The sequence below is a fragment of the Macaca fascicularis genome, chromosome 7, assembly GCF_037993035.2.
Source record: "Macaca fascicularis isolate 582-1 chromosome 7, T2T-MFA8v1.1".
Classification (NCBI taxonomy): Eukaryota; Metazoa; Chordata; class Mammalia; order Primates; family Cercopithecidae; genus Macaca; species Macaca fascicularis.
The window spans coordinates 173,140,542-173,164,991 of NC_088381.1; the positions used below are offsets into that span (position 1 = coordinate 173,140,542).

The window sequence follows — 24,450 nt, forward strand, 5'->3', positions numbered from 1 at the left end:
CCTCCCAGCTCAGCCAGCAGGGTAGTGAAGCCAGCTGGGGCCCTGCCCCACAGGCATGGTGGTCTCACCTCCTTCTTGCCCTGTGGGCCATGCTGGGCATTGCTGGAGGCCCACTCTTCATCCTGTGGAGCAGGGAGCTGCCGTCTGATTTTGAACTGAACCCTGTACGGCTCTGAGTACTGAAGGATTTTGAGAGCATCTTCATATTTTATGTTGTCAAAGAACACGGTTGCACTGAGCAGCTGATCCCCTAGACCAAGAAAGAGCAGCCCCAGGGCCGGGTGTGTGAATGAGATGGGGTCTGCTGTCTTGCCTTGGCTGGCGAGGAGGGCCCCAGGAGCATGCATAGGGGGGATCCCACTGAGTCTGCCCCACCAGTCCCCCACCGAGTGTCTCAGGCACAGGGAAGGTGGATGGGGTCCCCCATTTTACTAGGTGCAGTGGGTGATCCCAGCCTCAAGCAGCTGAGCAGAGACGTGAGGAGGTCGTCCTAGGCTCCAGGTGTGGCTCCTATCCCCCTCAATGCCCCCCTCCAGGTCCCTCCCATTCTGGTGGGGAGAATGGCGACCCCAGGGATGGAACTGCCATGGCACCTTCTCTCAAGTTGAAAAGCTTGGCAGCTGAGGAGTCCTTCAGCACTTGCTTGACAAAGATCCCCTTGTCCCCACCGCCTGTGACACTGTAGCCACTGGCTCCCGCCTCCACCTCTGTCTTCAGCGTCACCTCTGTTGCCTCCTGCATGGACTGGAGCAGAAGCACATCAGGGCCATGGTGAGCATGTGCCAGTCCCACCGTAAGCGTCCCTGCTGGGACCTGAGTCTCCAGAGGATGGGCACCCCACCATCCTTCCCATCAGCCCGGACAACACAGAACAGTGTGGGGCACCCACCGGGTGGGCTCAGCTAGCTGTGTCTGAGCTCTGGAGGAAGCCAGCTGGAAGCTTCCAGAACTCTTGTCCCCACCCCAACCTGCCAGGACTTAGGCACAGCCTGTCCATGCCACCAGGCCCAGCAGGGCACCAGGAACAGGGCAGAACGACTTCTGCTTTCCCTGTGGCCAGAGGTTCCCTTTTCAGCTCCTTTGTGCATTCTTCACAAACACGTGAAGTATGAATTGTGTGCAAGGCACCTGATGCTCAAGACAAGGAAGAACAGCAATGCCAAGGAAAATACGGGACATTGGGTGCAACCTGCCAGACCTGGGACAGGATGGGGCCTGTGTCCTGTAGAGCTCTTGGACTGCTGGGGCATCCAGGGGAAAAAAAAAAAAAAAAAAGAACAGTTGCTTTAGAGGCAGAGTCCCCTCATCACCGGGTGCTAGCAGAGTCTAGCACCTTCCATAGTTACATGGCCTGGGTGCTGACTGGCCCTTTCAGCCCCGTGACTTGAATATGCAACACACACCAGCACTGCCCCATTGTACAGAGGAGGAAATTGAGGTCTGCACAGCCAGGTCTACCTGGCTGGGAGCTTGGCTATGCATCAAACTCTACACCAGGGAGGAGTGGGGAGGGTCAGAACCAGATTTAGCCTTCTGGAGCCCCTGCGTTTCCCCAGGCCTGACAAGGGGGACAAGAACACCCCTCCTCCCCAGGGCACCGGGCACACTGCCAGCCTCTTTGCTCCTCCCCCGCCTGCTCTGACCTCAAACTCTCTGGCTGGATCCTTTGTGGACGGACACACCTCTGTGACCCTCAGCTCCTTCTGTACCCACCTCTGGACGACTCATCCTGAAAAATGTCCGTGAGTCCCTTGAATCCCGCTTCCACCAGGATCTCCGTCTCCCAGCGGAACCTTGCCTGCCGGGAGCGTCTTCCTGCAGCCACAAGTGCTGGGAGTTAGGCACCTGCCCCAGCTCAGGGACAGGGAGGGGCACAGGTAGGCTGGTGCCAGACCAGGAGCCCTCCCTTCAGAGGGGCCCAGAACCTCCAACATGCAGCTGTGTGCAGAGGGAGCCGGGTCCCTCCAGGCACATCCACAGAGAAAAGGCAACTCTCGGCCTTCCTGCTTCCTGACAGGGCCCAGCCTACAGCCCACAGCGCCCACAGGGAAGCCCCACAGCAACTAGAGTTTCATACGGAGGGAGATAAGAAATTCAAATTGTAGGCCGGGCGCGGTGGCTCAAGCCTGTAATCCCAGCACTTTGGGAGGCCGAGACGGGTGGATCACAAGGTCAGGAGATTGAGACCATCCTGGCTAATCCGGTGAAACCCCGTCTACTAAAAAATACAAAAAACTAGCTGGGCGAGGTGGCGGGCGCCTGTAGTCCCAGCTACTCCGGAGGCTGAGGCAGGAGAATGGCGTAAACCCAGGAGGCGGAGCTTGCAGTCAGCTGAGATCTGGCCACTGCACTCCAGCCTGGGCGACAGAGCGAGACTCCGTCTCAAAAAAAAAAAAAAAAAAAAAAGAAATTCAAATTGTACAAAAAGGAATCCTTTCATAGACATGGCTCCTCTGATCCCTTCCCCAAGTCCTTGTCTCCAGAGGTAGCCATGGGGCCTTGTCCCCAAAGACAGCATGAGTGTGTTACACAGGTTCAGGTATGCACACAACCTGTGCCCCTGAAACACACACACAGTAACACGAGGCCTGTCCCCATCCACCCACACGCATGCTCACAAGAGCTGCAGGCACCTCCATCCCACTGTGCCCTGGCCAGCCGCAGGGAGGAACCCAAGGGCACAGAGGAGTCTGAGAGGACATCTGAGTGGGCACTGCCCAGTGGGCAGCGAGGCAGGGCGGCAGGGCTGCACAGACATGAGTGAGTTGCCCACACAGGGCGATGCAGGGGGAGAGCTGGGTGCCTGTGGGGCTCTGCCCAGCAGGCTCACCTGGAGTCCAAAGTCAGCAGCCTCAGTCGTGTATTCGTAGACAGGTGAGGACCCCTGTGGCCGTGGTCGAATGACCTCATCTGCAGGCCCTTCAGTCACCTGACAGGAGAGAATCCAGTTCCTTTTGCCACTCAGTTCTCCCAGGGCCCAGGGAGAATGGGGGCAGGGTATGAGGAGGACACACTTCCTCCCGCTCTCACTTACAGAGTGGTCATCTTCAGTTTCTGCATCTGGCTCCCTGGGCTGCAGCTGTCGGCCAGACACTGCAGAGAGAGTGGCTGTCAGTGGAGATAAGCAGGCTGGGGGAGCAGATCGGGGCCCGGGGGAGGGAGCCAGGAGTGTATGTACACTGTGGAGGTGGCATAGTCCTGTCCTGGACACTGGATCTGAGAGCAAATTCAGGGGCCAGGGGAGGATCCACAGCTATCGGGCTGGAGAGGCTGTGGCATCAAGTCAGGTAGCACTGAATTGAGACTGGACTTATTCCAAGTTGGAACAGATTTAGTCCAAGAAAGTTACTAAACAAACACAAGGTGTTAGTTATTGTATAACCACACCCTGGGAGGATCAGAATCCAGAGTTGCTCGAATGTATTATCTAAAATGTCCAGCAGCCAGCAAAAAATTACAAGTTACGCAAAGAAACAAGAATGTATGATCCATACTGAGAAAAAAAGCAGTGAATGGAAAGTATCTCTAAATGTCCATCAGTGTTGGGTTTAATACAGACTTCAAAGAAACTATTAAAAGTTTGTTCAGGCTGGGCGCGGTGGCTCACACCTGTAATCCCAAAACTTTGGGAGGCCGAGGAAGGTATATCACCTGAGGTCGGGAGTTCAAGACCAGCCTGACCAACATGGAGAAACCCCATCTCCACTAAAAATACAAAATTAGCCGGGCATGGTGGCACATGCCTGTAATCCCAGCTACTCAAGAGGTTGAGGGAGGAGAATCGCTTGAACCTGGGAGGTGGAGGTTGCGGTGAGCCGAGATTGTACCATTGTACTCCAGCCTGGGCAACAAGAGTGAAACTCCATCTCAAAAAGAAAAAAAAAAAGAGTTTGTTCAAAACACACACAAAAAAAACCATGTTTAAAAAATTAATGGAAAATATATTAACAATAATGAAGAAAGAATCTCATAAAGAAATAAAACTTATTTTTTAAAAGGCAAAAATTCTGGAGTTGAAAATTTACTACTGGGGTTCACCAATAGATTTGAGATACCGGAAGAATCATCAACTTGTAGATTAACATAAATTAACCAATTTGAAGAACGGGGGTCAGGAGGAAGGCTGATTGAAGAAAAACAGAGCCTCAGAGCATTAACCATAAGATAAAGAGACAGAAGAGAGAGTTGAAGAAGTGATGGCTGAAAACAATCTGCAGAATCCAAGAAGCTCGACAAAACCTAAGCAGGAGAAACACAGAGATCCACACCTGGACGCATCATAGTCAAAATGCTCAAGAGAAAGGGACCTATCACATAATAAGGGCATAAAAATACAACTAACATCTGAATCACATCAAAACCGTAGAGGCCACAAGAAAGTGGAGCAGTATATTCAAAGGGCTGAAAGAAAATGTTGTCAACGAAGAATTTGATATTAAGCAACCTATCCTTCAAAAATAAAGGCAAAATAGTCTGGGCATGATGGCTTATGCCTGTAATCCCAGCACTTTGGGAGGCTGAGGTGGGACGATAGCTCGAGCCCAGAAATTCAAGGCCAGCCTGAGCAATATAGTAAGATCTCATCTCTACAATTTTTTTTTTTTTTTGAGACGGAGTCTCACTCTGTCACCCAGGATGAAGTGTAGTAGCACGATCTCGACTCACTTCAACCTCTGCCTTCCGGGTTCAAGTAATTCTTCTGCCTCAGCCTCCCGAGTAGCTGGGACTACAGGCACGCGCTACCATGCCCCGCTAATTTTTGTATTTTTAGTAGAAATGGGGTTTCACCATGGTGGCCAGGCTGATCTCAAACTCTTGACCTCATGATCCACCGGTCTCAGCCTCCCAAAGTGCTGGGATTACAGGCGTGAGCTACCGCGTCCGGCCCAAAATTTTTTTTTTTAATTAGCGGGTCATGGTGGTGCATGCCTATAGTCCCAGCTGCTCAGGAGGCTGAGGCAGGAGGATAGCTTAAGCCTGAGAGGTTGAGGCTGCAGTGAGCTGTGATTGCACCACCTCACTCCAGTCAGGCAGAGCAAGACTCTGTCTCAAAAAAATAAAAATTTAAATTTTAAAAAAGGCAAAATAAAGGCATTCCCAAATGAACAAAGACTTGGAAATCTCATTGCTAGCAAATCTGCCTTACAAGATATACTAAAGAAGCCCTTCGGACTGAAAGGAACTAATACCAGACAGTAAGTCAAATGCACAGGAAGAAATGAAGAATGCAAAAAGTGGTAAATATGTAGGCAAATATAAAAGACTGAATATATATTGTCCTAATTTTATTTCTTAACTTCTTTCAAAAACAGAGGATTGTATAAAGCAAGGATTGACAAACTTTTCTTGAAAAAGGCAATATAGTAAATATTTTAAGCTTAACAGGCCACATGATCTCTGTTGTATCTCTGCAGCTATAATACAGAAGCAGCTATAGAGTATAGATAATATGTAAATAAATGAGCATAACTGTTTCAACAAAACTTTACTTGTAAAACAAAAAGGAGGCTGGATTTAGAAGACAGGCAATAGTCTGTGAAGCACTTATATAAGGCAACAATTCGAACACCATATTGTTAGGATTATAACATATATAGATGCAGTATATATGTGACAATAATAGCAAAAAGGAGTGGGAGGAGAGGGTATACAGTTAGCCTTTCATATCAGTGGTTTCTGTGTCCTGAGTTCAATGAAACTTGGGTCAAAAATGTCCTTCCAAAAATTGCATCTATACTGAACATGTACAGACTTTTTTCTTGTCATTATTCCCTAACCAACAGAGTATACCAGCTATTTACATAGCATTTACATTACATTAGGTATTACAAGTAATCTAGAGACGATTTAAAGTATTGGAGAGGGAAGATGTATGTAGGTTATTTGCAAATACTACATCGCTTTATAGAAGGACTTGAGCATCCTTGAATTTTGGTATCCGAGGGAGTTCCTAGAAGCAATCCCCCATGGATGCTGAGGGACAAGTGTACCTTGGACCAAAGTTTCTATAATTTACCAGAATTAAGCTGGCATTGCCTGGGGCTGGGAGTGGGAAGGGAGATTGATTGTAAGTGGGGTTCAGAAAATTTGGAAGGTGATGGAGGTGTTTCAGAACTGGATTGTGGTGATGTTTGCTCAACTCTATAAGGTTAGTAAAATGACTGAATTATACATTTACAATGGGTGGGTTCTATGGTTTCTAAACTATATGTCAATGAAACCGTAAAAGAAAAAGGTAATTAACTGTATAAAACAAAAATAAGTCAGCACGGTGGCTCACACCTGTAATCCCAGCACTTTGGGAGGCCTAGGAGAGCAGATCACTTGAGGCCAGGAGTTCGAGACCAGCCTGGTCAACATGGTGAAACACTGTCTCTACTAAAAATGCAAAAATTAGCTGGGCCTGGTGGTGCATGTCTATAATCCCAGCTATTCAAGAAGCAGAGGCAGGAGAATCACTTGAACCCAGGAGGCAGAGGTTGCAGTGAACTGAGATCCTTCCACTGCACTCCAGCCTCAGCAACAGACCAAGATTCTGTCTCCAAAAAAATAATAACAAATAAAATAAAATGTATCTTAGAATTTTACAAATATAGAAGTAAAGCATATGATGGGATGGGGATGGAGTGCAGAAGTTGCTGTTGTGAAGATCTTACATTATACTTGAAGTAGGACAATCTTACTTGAATTTATACTGTAATAAGTTAAATATTCAGAGTATAAACCATAATGCAACCATTAAAAAAAAAAGATGTATAGGTAATAAACCAATAGTGGAACTAAGATGGAATAGTAGGCTGGGCACAGTGGCTTGCGCCATAATCCCAGCACTTTAAGAGACCGAGGAAGGAGGATCACTTGAGGCCAGGAGTTTGAGACTAGCCTGGGCAACACAGTGAGACCTTATCTCTAGAAAATATTAAAAAGTTAGCCACGCATGGTGGTGCACATCTGTAGTCCCAGCTACTCAGGAGGTTGAGGTAGAAGGATCACTTGAGCCCAGGAGGTTGAGGCTACAGTGAGCCGAGATCGTGCCACTGCCCTCCAGCCGGGGTGACGGAGCAAGACCCTATCTCAAAAAACAAATAAAAAAACACCTAGATCTCCTTTTTAAAACACTGAAGTAAAAACCGGCAAAACTGAAAGGAGAAATAAATCCATAATTATTATACAATAGGATATTTTAACACTCTTAGGAAATGATAACCTTACAAAGTAGAATAGGGGAAGATACAAAACACTTGAAGCACCCATCAACCAACGAGACCAAACTGGCACTAGGAGAACACTCCAGACAGCAGCCGGAGCATGCTGCTCTCAGGTGCACAGGGGACAGTCACTGAGACAGTCCCCATGCTGGCTCAGAAACCTGCCTCAACAAATTTAAAATCACTGCAATCATCCTAGATCTCTTCTCTGACCCCCAATGGAATCAAGACAGTGTGGCAGAAACACAAATCAGTGAACAGAAAACAAAGTCCAGAACAGCCCCACACTTACATGGCCAATTAATTCTTGTTTGTTTGTTTGTTTTGTTTTGAGACAGGATCTCACTCTGTCACTCAGGCTGGAATGCAGTAGCACAATCTCTGCTCACTACAACTTTTGCCTCCTGGGTTCAAGCATTTCTCGTGCCTCATCCTCCCAAGTAGCTGGGATTACAGGCATGCACCATCATGCCTCGCTAATTTTTTTTTTTTTTTGGTACTTTTAGTAAAGATGGGGTTTCACCATGTTGCCCAGGCTGGTCTTGAACTCCTGGCCTCAAGTGATCCACCTGCCTTGGCCTCCCAAAGTACAGGTGTGAACCTGTGTGAGAACACTCCTGACAGCAACCTGTGCATGCCCGGCCAAATTCTTGTCAAAGCAGCCCAGTTATTCCAATAGAAAACAAAGTCTTTTCACCAAATGGTCCTGGAACAGCTGGGTATTTACTGGGAAACCAATAAACCTGGACCCTTCCATCCCATCACTCATGAAAATGAATTCAAAATGAATCATAGAGGTAAACTGAAAACTATAAAACTTCTAGAAGAAAATATAGGAGAAATTATTTACCACCTTGAAGGCAGCAATGTTTTCTTAGGATACAGAAGGTAAGGATAGTAGAAGGAAAACTGATAAATTTAAGTTCTCATAATTTAAAACACTGGCCTTAAGAGCTTTCATTTTCCTCAGAAAATGAAAAGGCAATGAATGTATCTGGCAAAGGACTTGCATGGAGCCCGTGTACAACTCAATAGAAGAAAAAACACTCAATTAAAAATGGGCAGAAGATTTGAACAGACATTTCACAAAAGAAGATGTACGAGTGCTCAATAAGCACAAGAAAAGATGCTCAACATTTTCCGTTATCAGGGAAATGCAAATCAAGACCAACGGGGCCGGGCGCGGTGGCTCAAGCCTGTAATCCCAGCACTTTGGGAGGCCGAGACAGGTGGATCACGAGGTCAGGAGATCGAGACCATCCTGGCTAACACGGTGAAACCCCATCTCTACTAAAAAATACAAAAAACTAGCCGGGTGAGGTGGCGGGCGCCTGTAGTCCCAGCTACTTGGGAGGCTGAGGCAGGAGAATGGCGTAAACCCGGGAGGTGGAGCTTGCAGTGAGCTGAGATCCGGCCACTGCACTCCAGCCCGGGCAACAGAGTGAGACTCTGTCTCAAAAACAAAAACAAAAAAAAACAAAGACCAACGGAACAGAACAGAGATCCCAGAAACAGACACACACACATAAAGCTGTGATGATCTGTTCAATAAATGGCCTGGGATCCACTGGATATCCATATGGAAAAACATTAATCTTCGCCCCATCTCAGCCACAGAAAATTAATTTCATGTGGATTATAGATCCAAAGTTAAAAGCTTACCAATAAAATTTCTAGAAAATAAATAGAAATTACTTTTAGAGTAGGGGATAAATTATTAAACGGAACACACAAAAAATGACAGATATTGGTCTATATTAGAATTAAGAACTTCTGGCCAGGCGCAATGGCTCACGCCTGTAATCCCAGCACTTTGGGAGGTGAAGGCATGCGGATCATGAGGTCAGGAGATCGAGACCATCCTGGCTAACACGGTGAAACCCCGTCTCTACTAAAAATACAAAAAATTAGTCGGGAGTGGTGGTGGGGGCCTGTAGTCCCAGCTACTCGGGAGGCTGAGGCAGAAGAATGGCGTGAACCTGGGAGGCGGAGCTTGCAGTGAGCGGAGATCGCCCCACTGTACTCAAGCCTGGGCGACGGAGCGAGACTCTGTCTCAAAAAAAAAAAGGGCCGGGCGCGGTGGCTCAAGCCTGTAATCCCAGCACTTTGGGAGGCCGAGACGGGCGGATCACGAGGTCAGGAGATCGAGACCATCCTGGCTAATATGGTGAAACCCCGTCTCTACTAAAAATACAAAAAACTAGCCGGGCAAGGTGGTGGGTGCCTGTAGTCCCAGCTACTCGGGAGGCTGAGGCAGGAGAATGGCGTAAACCCGGGAGGCGGAGCTTGCAGTGAGCTGAGATCCGGCCACTGCACTCCAGCCTGGGCGACAAAGCGAGACTCCGTCTCAAAAAAAAAAAAAAAAAAAAAAAGAATTAAGTTCATCAAAAAACACCACTAGGGGCATGAAATGTAAATGAGTATAGCCATGATAGAAAACACTATGGATGGTTCCTCAAAAAATTAAAAATAGAACTACCATTTGATCTAGCAATCCCACTACTGGGTTATATATCCAAAGGAAATGAAATCGATGAGTTGCATCTATCTTTGCCTAAAAACACAGATTGGGCACAGATAGCTGCAATACATTTACCAAGCAAAGTCCTCCAACCCAGAAAGCACAAAGAATTCTTGCAAACCAAAAGACAACCCGATAGAAACATGGGCAAGAAAACACTGGAAAGGTAGCTCATAGAAGAGGATGTTCAACCAGCCGATGAGAATGTGGAAACATGGCCAGCATTTCTAGTCATCTGCGCAATGCCAACAAAACCACGAGGCGCCATATGCTCCCAGGAGAATGGCTGAAATCTCAAAGTCGAGATTTAGGCGAGGCGGACCACCTGAGGACAAGGCCTGGGGCAGCTGGAACTCCGTCCTGGTGTGGGTTGGGGGTGAGCTAGCACAACCACTTGGAAACAGTCTGGTAGAGTCTATCACAGCCTGACACGCCTTACCCTGTGGCCCAGCAACTCATAGCCAGGGGCAGGGCCAAGAAATATGCGCACGTATGTCCCTCAAAAGATGGGTGCAGGAACGTCCATCTCAGTATAATTTGTGGCACCCAGAAACCAGAGATTCAAATGTCCATCAACAGTAGAATAAAAAAAACCTGAGGTATTTGTCCAGTGGAACAGTATATGGTAGAAACTATACCTACGTGCAACATGGATGAAGTTCACAAACGCAAGGTTGAGATAAAGAAGCTAGATATAAAAAGCGCTCATACCAGGGGAGCCATCACATCCAGTTCACAGTCAGGCTCAGGCCAACTAGGGCTGAAGTCGCCACAGGGAGCGGGCAGACAGGGTCTCCCGGTGGCGGTAGGGGTCTACTTCCCAACCAGAGGGCTAGCTACTTGGGTGTGCCATGGTTTGTATGCTTTCTCCATAAAAAATTTTAGAATTCTACATAAAATCAAACATAATTATAACCTTTACACTAATAAATCTGAAAATTTAGATCGATTGGATATATTCCTAGAAAACCCACAAGAAGAACCAAACGTGTCCAACCCACGGCCCACAGGCCGCATGCGGCCCAGGACAGCTTTGAACGTGGCGTAACACAAATTCGTAAACTTCCTAAAACATTAGGATATTCTTTTGCAATTGTTTCTTTTAGCTCATTAGTGTATTTTATGTGTGACCCAAGGCAATTCTTCTTCCAATGTGGCCCAGGGAGGCCAAAAGATAGGACGCCCCGATGGATAATCCAAGCAGTTTTATAACAATTTAAAAATCAATATGGTGAAACCCCGTCTCTACTAAAAATACAAAAATTAACTGGGTGTGGTGGCGGGCGCCTGTAATCCCAGCTACTCTGGAGGCTGAGGCAGGAGAATCGCTTGAACCCAGGAGGCGGAGGTTGCAGTGAGCCGAGATCGCACCATTGCACTCCAGCCTAGGCAACAAGAGCAAACGCTGTCTCAAAAAAAAAAAAAAAAGAAAGAAAGAAAGAAAAGAAAAGAAAAAGAAAAAATCAAATCCCTTATTTAAAACCGTCCCATAAAAAGAACTCCAGGCCCAACTCCCACTCCGAATTATACTCTAAATATTCCAAGAAGAAACAGTACCAATCTCACACCAACTCTGGCGCCCTGGCCTGGGCTCCAGGGCCTCCCTCCGGCAGTGACGAGGAGGGTCTCAGACCTAAGGCCCCCATCCCTGCCCCAGACCCAGTTGCTGGTAGGACACTGATTGGAAAGGAGCATGTCGCTATCCTTTGGGGTGGTGTGCTGGCCTCGGGGACCAGCTGCTCCCTGTCCCCTGCAGTAGGTATCCTGGCCTTGGGGACTGTCCCATGAAGGGAGATGGGGACGCCCAGTCCCGGCAGTAGTCTAGCTCTGGCCAATGTGCTGTGTGGCGCTAAGCAAGCTCATGCCCTCTCTGAGCTTTCATTCCCTCATGGATTCGGGGGCCACCCTGCCTGCCCTGAGTGTAGGTTGCTGGGCCATAGACACTGCTCCCCTAGAGGCACCCCCAGGGCCATGCCTGCTCATCCCAAGAGCACCTCTGCCTGCACAGGCCCCTGCCGCTCCCTCACTGCTTCAGGGGCCTTTCCTTGCCCTTTTGCAAGATGGCTCACAACCCACGTCCCCTCTGGCTCTGGTCTCAGGCCTGGCAGGGCTGGGGGATGGTGTCTCCTGGAGGAGGTTCTCTCAAGTGAGGGAAGAGAAGGGCTGGAGGTGAGGGCAGGCAAGGCTGGGTCAGTGCCAGGAGGCATCAACACTCACCCCCACATCATCCCACCCCCACCACCTTCCTACTGCTCGGGTGGCCAGGCCCAGACCCCTGGCCTCCATGACCCCGCAGCAGAGCCACAACCTCTGTTTCCTTCACCTGCCAAACCAGCCTTGCACAAGGTGTCAGCCCAAGAATTGTACCCCTGGCAACCCCATGACATGATCTCCTCCACAGGCCCCTTCTCCCTAACCAGGCGGTGAAGGGGCAAGGCCCTGTCTCCCTTCTGCACAGCTCTGTCCTGGCCACCTGGGCCCATCTCACTCACGTTGGCACTCAGACACTGCCCCACCACCTGACAGGGCCCTTGCTGCTCCCACCTGGACGCACCCCCAACCTGCAGACAGAACTTGGCCAGCCCCACTGCTCTGCCTCCCAGATGGCTGCCAAACCCTCCACTCCTTGCCCACCTGCCCCCTCCCACTCCCTCCACGTGGCCCTGCCAGGGCTCCCCAGTGCACCCCACAACCCTGAGGGACCGCTAGCTGGGGCCACCCCGGCCGCTCTGGAGCTGCCTGGAGCTGCCTGGAGCTCCAGCCACACCAGACCCACAGCAAATTCGTGGGGGGGGGGTTGTGCCAAGAAAGGGGACAGGAATCTGGCCAGAGCCTGCCCACCGCTAAGCCAAGGGCAATGCAGGTAAGCCACTCTCTGGCCTCAGTTTCCCTTCCTGCTCTGCCCAGACCCTGCCCCTCAATCCCCAAGGTGGGTAACAGATGTGAAAACTGAGGCTGGGGGAGGGGAGCCACTTACCCAAGGGGACCCAGCCAGTAGGTGTGGAGCTGGGGCAACTGCCCCAGCCCGCCCTTACCTAGCAGGGCTGGGGGCAGAGGAGGGTCCCTGGGTCACTTGGCCCACAGCTGCTCCCCTGCCAGCGGTTGGAGTTGGGGTCATGAGTGGGGAGGGGCTCCCCTGCCTCCAAGACCGGGTGTCCCAGGCCCTGCCCAGCACTCAGGGTGGGGCAGGTGTTCTGAGGCTGCCCAGAAACCCAGCCGCCGCCTCCTCCCTCCGCAGCCTCCCCAGCCAAAAAACCCCACCCGGCAGGCAGGAGCCTGGTTGGGTTGGGGGTGGGGGGCAGCTGCCGTGAGGCCCAAGAAAGGGTCAGGAGGGCAACTCCTTGGAGAAGGGACTCGCCAGGCAGGGGGCACAGGTCTGCTGGGCTGGGGGTGGGCACAACGGTGAAGGGCCCCTGAGCTGGGCACAGCCGGCTGCACTTTCAGATCTCTCCAGGGTAGTCTTGTGGGTGTTGGGGCCGGTGAGGGAGGGTGTCGACAGCAAGCCCGGGGCACACCCTGTGCTGGGAACCTGCGTGGGGGAAGGAGTAGGAGGCGTGACCAGCTCTGCTCCTGCTGGCCCTCATGCCTGGTCCTGCCACTGGCCCACGCGGAACAGTCCCCAGTCCCACCCTCAGCAACCGCACTGGGAGTAGCTGTTCCTGCACTGCCTGTGGTGGGGTTGGAGCACAGAGGTTCAGGGAGCAGCAGACCCGCCTCTGGCCACACAGCTGCAGAATGGGGACCCCTGTGCCGCTGGGCTGGCAGGAACCTGGCCCAGGAACACAAACAGGAAGGGGGAAATCCTGCCCGCCTCGGGATAAGGCTGCCCAGCCAGGCTACCGGCCTCGGACCCACACCAGTGGGGAGAGAGAGGAAGGCCCCCAGTATCCCAGTCCCCCACCAAGAGCACTTCCTCCCAGGCCCGAGGTCCTGAGGAAGCCCCGCCTTGGCCCCAGAGTGCGGAGGAGGCCGCCTTTGCCCCGCCCCGTCTCCGTCTCCGGTTCTCCCAGACAGGCTCTGCAAGTGGCCCCATCACCTGAATCATGACGCTGGTTGTTGACAGTCACCAAAGCTCCGCTTCACAGAGGAGAATGTGGAGGTGACTTGCCTGAGCCAGGCCCAGCTGGTCAGGCTGTTGGCACCTGGTTCCTTCCCCAGTGCCCTTCCCCCACTCCCCGGGCCCCCAGTGTCCTGGCCTCAACACTACCATTAACATTCCTGCGGGCGCAAACTTGAACCTTGGGGAGGGACCCCAGGACCCAGGTCAGTCCCTTGCACGCCACGGCAGGTGGGGGTGGTACCACAGTGAAAGGCACAGAGGACACCCACCCTGGCCCAGAAGAGCTGCCTCCCCAAGAACTGGACTATTTTGGGGCAGGGCCTGAGCAGGCAGGGTCTCAGGAAGTGTGTTTGGGGGAGGAGCAGATCCTGGCGGGGAGGTGGGGTGTGGGGGGCGGGGGGCGGGCGGAGCGGGAGGGGACAAGGAACACAGGCTGGGGAGTGCAGCAGAGGCTCACCAACACCCCTGCTCCACAGCCGGGTCCGAACTGAGGACTCCCACCAGCCACCAGCTAAATGAGAGTTGTTGGAGGGTCCAGAACAGGTCCATGCGGAGAGGAAGTAGATTTTGCTTAAACAAAATCCAAGTTTGCATCTAAACTGGCAGCCCCAGGGCCCCATCTCCTGCCTCCAGGTGGGAGGGCATGGTTGGGTGCATTTGCAAATCACCAGGGCCCTGGGGGCTGGCAGGAAGGAGACTGGCTCTCCAGTGGCCAGAAAAGTCCATCCTGGGTGGGAGGAACAGCCCACTCCAGGTTTGCAGGTGAGTGTGCACACGTGTGTGCTCACGGGATGTACGTGTTCAGGTGCTAGGGCGTGTGTGCACTTGTGTGTCTGGCTTGGGCTCCTCCCTCTGAACGCCCCGAGTGAGGCCATGGAGGCGGGAGCCCTGTGCCCACCCAGACACAGGAGCACACAGCTGGCTGCACTTGGGCCTCACCCAGTGGTGGAACTTCATGAAGAAAGTGCCAAGCGGGCTGACTGTCATGAGACCTTCAGACTTTCCTGAGCAACATCCCCTACCCCTCCCCATGCTTCTCGAGATAACTCTCTCGGGATGAGGCCGGCAGAGCCAGCTCTGGCTCTTGCTCCTGCCTCTGTTTCTGCCTCCAAGGCTGCAGGAGGGCGGAGGAGCCAGCCTCAGTCCCCTAGACCTAGGAGCTGGGCTCCTCGCCCACCCAGTAACCATTCCCCACTGCAGCCCAGCTGTACCCGTGAGGCTATTCACATCACCCTCTCCCAAAACAACCTTCCGTAGCTCCCTGGTGCCGTCCATGGGTCAGACTGTCCTGGAAGCCTCTCTGTGCCTGCTCTAGCCCTAGCCAACATCCACAGCCTCTCCAGCCCTCACTGTGCCTGCCTGGGCCACGGGCTCTCTCTCTCTGGGCTTTCCCAGGCTGTCTTCTCTGCTGGGCAAATTCACAGACTAAGCTTGGCCACCCTGCCATGGCTTCTGGACACTGCCTGGTCCCTGGTCCCCAGAACACTTTGCTCACCAAGCACTCAGAGCCTGGCACATCGTAGGTGCATAATAAATGCTAGTGCGGGCAGTGCGTGGGAAAAAGGAAGGAGCTTGTCAGATCTCCTGGAAAAGCCTGGTAAGCCTGAGGGCGGGAGGCCGTTGATGGGGATGGGAGGGCAGCAGGTGGGCCCAGTTCATCTCCTTCTGCTCCTGGAGAAACTGAGGCACAGGGGAGCACACCAGCCACCTCTCCAAGGGATTTGGCAGCCAAAAGGAGCAGCCCCACGCTCCCATCCATCCCAGGCTGGCTAGCCGGAGCCAGTTTCCCTGGGCTGAAAGGCCGGCCCCACAGACGTCCAGGGCAGTGTGACCCTGTGATGGGGCTGCCTATCGCCCCAGGCCCCCACAGCCCACCTCGGGCACCCCCAGGAGAGTAAACCTGGCCTTTGGAAGCAACCACCCTCCACAGACACCCAGGGCCCCTGTGTACCACACAAGCACAGGGTCGTCTGAGGACCCTTCCCCAGGCCCCACGCCCACCTGGGGGACTTGCAGACCTGCGGCTGCCCTGAGTGCAGGTGCCCTTCGCATTCACCTCCCCCCACACCGAGGCTCCTTGCAAACAAGAGCCACTGTCCCCTACCTGCCCAGGGCCCACAGCTCGGTGTCCTGCCACACACCTTGTATGGCCTGGGCTCCGCCAGCACCCCAGGGGCCAGGAGCCAGGAGAAGGGGCTCCGGGAATTTCTCCCTGACATCCGTGCCCAACCCACTGGCCCTGGCTGGAGCCATGGTAAACTAACACCCCTGCCCATCCATCAGCTGTGGGTCAGGGCTATGCCCAGCCCAGCGCTGTTCCTCCAGCCCCTCTTGCTGGTGGCCTGCTGGCCCCGACAGACCTGCGGAAGAGTGAGGCAAGCAGGTGCCCGGGGCTGACCGGGAAGGGGGCCGAAGCGCAGGGGGTGGGCACAGGAGCCACTTACCAAGGAAGCTACAGACGTTCTCCCAACTGGCCCAGAAGTGAAGATCCCAACTGGCCACCTCCCCCTGCCACGCCCGGTTCCTCCTTCCACAGCTCCTCCCCCCATTATCCCGCCTCCGCCTCCGCCTGCTCCTAGGGCTGGCTCTGGACCCTACCAGGACCTCCACGTCCCACCAGAGGGAGTAGGCGGGTCCCCTGATGGGCCAGGAGCCAGGCCAGCCCTCAACACTCACTCAGCTTCTTGGAGCTGGGGACCCCACCCTGAGTGCTCCCCCAGCCTGAGCAGCTGACTGCAGAGGAACAGACCGCTCTGAGTCACACAGCCAGCCCAGTCTGGTGAGTGCCTTAGTGCGTGCCAGGTCCTGCTCTGTGGACAGACATAGGCCTGAAGCAGGTCCCTCCCAGGCAGGCTCTGCACAAGCCCTGTGTCTCAGTTTCCCTATGGGTGCCAGGATAGAGGCTGGCCCAGAAGGGAGGAGAGGCATAGCCTAAGGGCAGGACTGAGCCTGGGTCACAGGGGGCTGGGCCAGTGACCTTGGGGCCTGGTCATCTGCCACCTGCCTGAGCCCCCAGGGCAGCCAACCCTGGCCTCCTTTCAGCCCTCGCAGCCCAAACTCACAGCAGCCCCTACCCCTCGAAGCACCAGGGTATCTGGTAAGCAGGGTGTGGTGGGGCTCAGGAACCAGCATTTTTTGAAACAGGGTCTCTCTCTCTCACCCAGGCTGGAGGGCAGTGGTGCGATCATGGCTCACTGCAGCCTCAAACTCCTGGAATCAAACCATCCTCCCGTGTCAGCCTCCCAAGTGGCTGGGTCTCCAGGTGACGCCGCCATACCTGGCTAATTTTAAATTTTTTTTGTAGATACAGGATCCTACTATATTGTCCAGGCTGATCTCATACGCATGGGCTCAGACGATCCTCACGCCTTGGCCTCCCAAGTGGCTGGGGCTGCAGGCACACACCAGCACGCCTGGCTAATTGTTAAATTTTTTGTGGAGACCAGGTCTCCCTGTGTTGCCCAGGCTAGTCTCAAACTCCTGGGCTCAAGAGATCCTTCTGCTTTAGCCTCTCAAAGTGCTGGGATTACAGGTGAGAACCTGCGCACTGGCCTAGCATTTTTTTTTTAAACAAGCCTGCCATCCTTCCCAGTCATTTCTGGGTGGTGGCTGAGAAACATCTGAGTCCCATGCCCCCAAGTCCCCCACTATCCAGAGCTCCAGCTGCCTGGCCCACCTCCTGGTCACCTCACCCTGCTGCACCCTGGGCCCTTAGCCCCCACTCGTCTTTGCTCTGGGTGGCCAGGAGGCTTCAGCAGGACACAACCAAATGTGCTATGTGTAGCCCCACTGGGATCCCAGGGTGCCAGCCCTGTGCCCATGGCCTGGGTGGGGACCTGCCTCCAACAGGCAGTCTGGAGCAGGCCCGCACAGCTGAGGCCCAGCCCAGGCCTCAGGGGCAGTGAGGGGTCAGACCCGGCCTGGTAGGTCAGCGACAGAATGGCTTGCATCCACACCAGGCCCCAGTGGCATGGGAAGAGGTGGGAAGGTGCGGCTGAGAGGGCTGCCCCCACCATGGGATGTCAGGGTGGCCTGAGGCGGGCACAGAGAGAAGTGGTCCTCAAATAGGCCAGAGGACTTCAAGGGTGGGGAAGGCTCTGTCCCAGCAGGGGCACTGGCCCGCAAATGGGGTGGGAGAGGCCCCAGGGGCTCCTCAGTCCCGAAAGGCAGGGACCTGCTCCCAGGCCCCTTCCTGGCCTCCCCCCATTGCAATGCCCTAAAAAGGGTGACACAAAAACCTAACGGTCACAAAGGTAGAAAACGACTCTATTTACACGAAGACAGAAAAGCTGGCCAGGTCTGCTCCGGGAACACTCCCAGACAGCTCTCACCTGGGAACGCTGTTTACATGTTTACCACCTGACACCCACACTAGCCAGGCAGGGCAGGGCTGGCTGAGTCAGCACCGTACCTAGAGGCCCAGCCCAGCTGGAGTGGGATGGGAAGGGGACGCTGGTACAGAGCAGGGCCATCATGACAAACACAGCACTGACCCCCGCAAGAGCCTTTACTGGGGCCCCCACCCCAGCTAGGCCCACCTCACAGCAGCCAGAGGGAGGCGCCCTGTAGAGCTGGCCACAGCGCCGGCCACGCAAGCCCTTCCCGGACCCTCGCTGCAGTGCGGCGAGTGTGGTCCACCAAGCCGTGGAACACATGACCGAGATCTCCTCCTGGCGCACCCTCCCCAACGCGGACCGCCATGGGAACGCACCACACCCTGCCCCAGGCCCTCTCCAGATTCTCAGCACGTGCCACTGGCTCTCCCTGGGGCACCTTCCCAGCTCAGATCCTGGACTTGCTACCCCGCCAGGCAGTCAGCACCAAGCCCTCGGCTACAGAGCCCCTGGCGGTGGGTGCCCACAGCACGGTGCAGACACACAGCAAGGGAAGGGGTCAGGCTGGAGACCCTGGGCTCTGGCTCAGGACCACTTACTGGGAAGGGTAAGAGCTGGAGAGCCACGCTTCACACCCTGCCCCTGTTGCTACCCAGTCCCAAGAGGGGCACACTTGGCCACCAGCAGGCGGGTGCTGGGCAGGGCCTTGCTCACCTGCCTCAGTTCCTGGGACCACGTGGTGGGACTCAGTGGTCAGGCAGGTGTCTGATCAGCTGGAGGGACGGCAGGCAGGGCATCTGCTGAGCCACCACATCACGGACCCTGAGATCCGGCATGTCCGGTGATGTGCACTGGACAGCTAGTCCCGGCTCAGAGCTGTTAGGACCCAGGATCAGCTAGGGGTCGCCGTGGGAACTCGGCTGCTGGCGGGGGCCAGGCAGGGCCGAGGGCAGCGGATGGTGAATCAGCCAGGAGGAGGCCAAGGCATGAAGCTTGGCATTCTCAGGGCATGTGTCACCAAGGAGCCGACGGTACTGGCTTATTCAGGAGCCAGGCCTGCCAGGCAGCAGGAGCAGGCCAAGGACCGAGGGCTGGAGCCCTAAACAAGGGGGCCTTAACTCCACCCAGTGGGGCTGAGTCATGGGGCCTCCTGCCCACCCACACGCCGTCACCTGACAGCCCCTCCAGCTGGCAGGGCTCACACGGACATAGCCCAGTGAGGCTCTCCAAAGTGTCCCGCCCCTGCCGCGTCCCAGGCATCCCCAGCTGCCCCTGCTTGGCTATACCCTTTGCAGCGTCCAGGCAGGGGTGTGGCTTGAGATCCCTTTCTGGACTCCTACCCGGAACAGCCTGTGCAATTGCCTACCATCCCACCACCGCCACCCCTGCAGGAAGGAGTCCCTCCCAAGAGCTCTGCAGAGAGGAGGCCCCGATGCCACTCCCACCCTCACAAGCACACACTGGGTCAGCAAGTCCAAGTCTGCACAGCACAGCTGGCAGGGCAGGGACTGGCAGTCGGGGGGAGGGCGGTGGCTGCAAATAACTCTGTGGGCCTCTGGTAGGTGCGGGGATGGGGGATCACCGCCTCCCGCCCCAGCCCCTCCCTACCCCCTGCCTCCTGGGCCCGGCTCCATGTTTCCATTTTAGAAAGTGCTTCTGACTATTAAATATTTATCCGAGCAAGGAAGTCCTTGGCTCCCGGCCAGGCTATGGCTTCCAAAAAAAGAAAAATAAAGGGAAATCTGGAGGCTCAGACTGAGTGCAGGTGGGGCCTGGTGGAGACACCCTCGAAGCTCACAGCGTGGCCAGGGATCCCATCACCCTTAGAGGGGATGGAGAGGAGCAGAGGGGCATGGCCCGTCCTCCCTGTGTGTCCAGTTAAGACTCCGCTAAGCTCCCTCCAGGCTACCTGGCCTCCATAGCCCCCATGGAGCAGCTTCCTTCCTGCCAAAACTGCCCTAAGACCTATGGGGCTGCCCGGTGCCCTCAGGACAAAGCCATCCCTCCAGCAGCTGGCGCTGCCACCTCTCCATCCTCACCCCACCCGTCCCAGATGCACTGGGTTGAACACCTTGCAGGTCCCTGCCTTCGCCCTCAGCCTCTGCAAGCTCCTCCTGCTCTGCCTCCGCTTCTTTTTCATGACCAGTCCCAGTCTCCATTTGGGCCAGTTTTCCTCCAGGGAGCCCTCTCTGGCCCTTCTGTACCCCCTGCGGCTGCACTGGCCACAAAAATAGGGTTCACGTTTGTTGAATGAGCAATGGGTGGATCCTTGCTCTGCTGAGGTATGACCTCCCAGGTCCCAGGGCTCCCGGGGTGGCTTTGAGACCCAGAAGGATGGGTGAACAGGCAGCCAGCCAGACGGGAAGCACTCCCACAGCTCACACCAGCCCTGAGCGCAGGGTGGGCCTCTGCCAGCCAGAAGACCAAGCTGGGAGAATGTGTCATTCTACTCCTGAAGTGGGTGGCAGGGACCCCCAGATGGCAGTGCCCCCCACTTGCTGGGGTTTGGGGGCCTTTCCTCCCCAGCACCTATACTTCTCCACACCTGGCCAAGCCAGCCCCCAGCTGAGCCTGAAACACAGAGGCTTTCAGCATAGGTGTCACAAGAGAAGGACACAGAGGGGGCCAGAGTCTAAGGGAGAGCTGGGAGTGAGCCCAGCAACCCAGGGGGCTTCCCAGAAGAGGCAGCTCCTAGCCCAGCCCAGGACAGAAGAGCTTGGCCAAATGGAGAGAAGGCAATGAGGGCATTCCTGCTGTAGGCCCAGCCACGATGAGCCCAGATGGGAGTGGGCACTCAGCTTCCTGGGCATGGAGAAGGCCAGGAGGGAGGGGGCTCCCGGGGCATTGGAACTGGAGGCTCTGCGGGCTTGACCCTCCTGTCTACTTCTGAGCCCCACCCCCTTCCCTGAGCTGCATCAGGTGGGCACTCCTGAGGTTTGGGGCAGGAGCCAGAGGCCAGCAGGCAGCCCAGCCTCCCTCCCTGGTGGTTCAGCTTCCGTTTCCCCACCAGGGAAAGCACTGGGGTTGTTAGGAACACACTTACAACATCACTGTTGGTGGCTTCTGAGAGGCCACCTCATTGGAGGGCACTCCAGGATGCCCTCTGCTGCCTCCTCCTCAGGGCCCATTCCTGCCACTAGCGGCCACAGAGGGGCTCCTTTGCCTGCAGTCACCCTGCCTGGTGGGGCAGGGCAGAGCCAGTACCTGTCAGAACAGCATGTCACTGACCAAAGCATGCGATATTCTGCTCTGGCCCCTAAAAGCCCAGGGAGTCAGTCACTGCCTCACGGTCCCCAGCCTCAGTGTCCCTGTCTGCAGAATGGGAATACAGCCCTCCCTCAGTGTGGACGACCCAGTCAGGGAGACACTAGGGTGGTGACAGGCCCGCCCGCACTGTCACTTGGCATCCCTGGCTGCATGGCGCTAGCAGCACAGGCAGCTGCGATCACTCCCGTCTCCGAATGTGAGGTCCTGACCCACATTTGCAGCCCAAGGCCCTGAAGAAGGCACCAGCAAGGCACAGAACAGGCAGACCACCTCCACAGCTGCCCTGCTTTGCACCCTTCTTGGGAAAGGGCCCAGCCATCTCATGACCCCCATCCCAGAGGAGAGACCACCCACACATCTTCGCATGATGTCATTGCACCTGGGGCCTTCCCAACACGGTGGTGCTTTCTTGGGTTGTCATTGTGGGAGGTGCTGAGGCCAAGCCAGGGGCAGCAGGTGTAGGGTGGGGGCCAGGGCCGGGGAGGGGTTCCCTGTCTCCCCAGCTATCGGGGATCCAGCTCTGCCCCTGGGAAGGAGGCAACCCGCCCCTGGAGTAGGCAAGGGTGTGACACCCAGAGCCCGCTGGGAGTGAACGGGCTGGTGTTACAGTTGGCAGCGCTGCGTGGGGTGTTCCCAGCAAGGCCACCAGGGGGCAGCCTCGGCACAAAAGCTGCCCAGGAGATGGCTCCCTGCTGGGCTGGTGCCTGGTGCGGCTGGCAGAGGGCAGGTTTGAACTGGACAGGAAGACTAGAGCAGGGGAGAGTCCGCCCATCTCCAGCCTGCTGAGAGGGGACTGCTGGTGAAAAAGGCCTGGACCAAATCCAGGCTGGGAAAGGCAGTAGGTGGCAGGGTGCTTGTCAGGAATGCACATTCCCAGGCCGCAGGGTTGGGGAGGGTCTGGGAACTGGCGTGCTGGACAGAACTCCCAAGGGCTCTGATCTTGTAAGTCTCCTACCAAAGCTCCAGTGAGAGCCACTGACCTTATTCTCTAAGAGCAGATGGTTCTGGAGGCTGGACGCAGGGAGGGACTGCCTCAGACAGGCTGGGAACCACAAAGCCAGCACAGGCCTCTGTGGAGGCAGGGGGTGGATGAGGTGGTCCTGGACCCTGCAACTTGGGAGTCTCTGGGTGCCCCTGAGCGAGGAGGAAGTGGAGAGGAAAGGCTGTGCAGGGAAGCTGGGGGCAGGGTAGTGGTCCCATGCCTTGGGGCCCCGCCCTTCTCCCTCTGAGGAGGTCAACCTGCAGCCATGTGGGCAGGGCCAGTCATAGTGAAAGAGGAGGGGGCCGGGGGCCTCCAGCCCACCGGGGCCATCACCCTCCCGCTGCTGAGCCCAGACACCTTGGACTCCCTTCTGCAACACCGTGAAGCAGGCGCTGTAGGGGTCTCCCTGCTCTGGAGTCCCTCAGACAAGTCTCCCACCCTAAGTGCGCACCAGATAAACAGACCACAGGAGGGGCCTTGGTAGTGCCTGCTGCGGCTGGGGGGCATGCCCAGGCCAAGGGCACCCCTCTGCGCCTGCAGCATGGCACCATTAGCATTGACCTGTTTTCCCCAAGGAGTGGGGTCCAGCCCGTGCCAGTGCTGGCGAAGCCCAACCCCCTGGCCGGTGGCTGCCAAGGCCCTGGGTGTGGTCAGGCTGCAGCAGCATAGACCTAGCCCAAGGGACTGCCCCCCCACCCCAGCCCTGCCCTCCAAGATGCTGAGACACCCAGGCCCTGGAACCAGGCCCAGTGCAGGGACAGACACACAAAAAGCAGCAGGTACACATTCCGTAGCCTGCGGCTCAGAGGGAGGCTACTGACCATCCCTGGGGGCATGCCAGTGGGTAGCACCCACTTTCCCTTGCCCAGCACTGAGGGACCCTGTGGCCTGACTTTGACCCCATTCAGGCCCCTCACAAGGCCCCAGACCTCAGGCCTAGCGCTGCCACAGCCTCCACTTACCCAGCGACCCCACCACACAGCCACACAGTAGACGCTGCCCAACCCTGCCTAGAAGCCCCGGACCAAAGTGGATAGCCCAGACTCCCGGACCAGCCTGGCTGCTCTCCCCCAAAGCAGGTGAGAGGGCAAGCCTGGTGCAGGTGCCCCGTGTCCCGGCGGCCCCGGCTTTCATGCCCCATGCAGACACCAGCCCCGCTCCAGAGCGCGGTAGCACCTCCCAGGAGGCCGCCTCTCGACCAGACAGTGTCCCAGCAGCGGGGCAGGAGCGAAAAGGAGAGACAGACAGGGACCGCGAGTGACAGAGGGAGTGCGCGACAGAGACGAGTCAGCCACCGAGAAACAAAGTGAGCGGCTGAGACAGCCCCAGAGGCCGGGAGAGGAGCAGGGACCGAAAGTCGTGGACAGGTAGAACGCGAGGCACGGGAGAAGAGACCCCAGCGGCCGGGGAGGCCCAGAACAGCGCGCGAGTCCAGCCGGCATCCCCGAGTCCCCCGCCCCCACAGCCCGCACTGCGCGTCCCCGGACACGCCCCGGCGCGCGCCCTCGCGCGGAGCCCACCCGCCCCACGGGAGCTGGCTGCAGGCGGGGAGGGCGCACCGCTGCCGGGGGTTCCGGGCCAGGTAGGCAGCACCATGTGGAAGCAGTCGCACATCGCGGCGGCCAGGCGGTGCGGGCCTGCCGGCCCGTCGCGTCCAGTCGCTGGTCCCAGCTCCGGCGCACCGGGCGGGCGGGCGGGAGCCGCACTCTGCCCCGCTGCTCTGCGCTGCCGCGGGCGGCCGACCTCAGACTGCGGACACCGCGCGCCAGGCTACCCAGCCGCACAGCTAGGACCCCGCCCGGGTCCGCCCAGCCCGGCCGGGCCACTGCGGAGCGCGCTTGCGGGCGGTGCCGCCGGCCTCATTCAGCCCATTGGCTGCCGCCGCCGCGGCCCCGCCCCTCCCGGCCAGGCCCCGCCCCGCTCCGCGCCCCCGGCCCGCCTGTCGCGTCCGCAGAATTAACTTTGGATTCCCGCCAGGGAGCGACCTCAGGATCCCCGCACCTAGGCTCCTGGACTTGCCGCTGTCTTCACCTCCCACTCCGGGGGAGACAGACACTTTAGTCACAAGCTGGGTGGGG

The 24,450-nt window shown here is 56.1% G+C and overlaps 1 protein-coding gene across 1 annotated transcript in view; it reads right to left on the reverse strand.

The window, feature by feature from the left end:
* Positions 1-24,123, reverse strand: part of AHNAK2 (AHNAK nucleoprotein 2) — a 42,569-nt gene extending 18,446 nt beyond the window's left edge. The window contains exons 1-6 of the mRNA XM_065518555.1: positions 23,932-24,123; positions 3,035-3,093; positions 2,831-2,929; positions 1,714-1,815; positions 594-744; positions 69-250 (exon numbers count right to left, since the gene is read on the reverse strand). Of these exons, the coding sequence (XP_065374627.1) occupies positions 69-250; positions 594-744; positions 1,714-1,815; positions 2,831-2,929; positions 3,035-3,093; positions 23,932-23,986 (648 nt within the window). The 5' untranslated portion in view covers positions 23,987-24,123. The remainder of the gene's footprint in view (positions 1-68; positions 251-593; positions 745-1,713; positions 1,816-2,830; positions 2,930-3,034; positions 3,094-23,931) is intronic.
* Between the last annotated feature and the right edge of the window lie 327 nt (positions 24,124-24,450).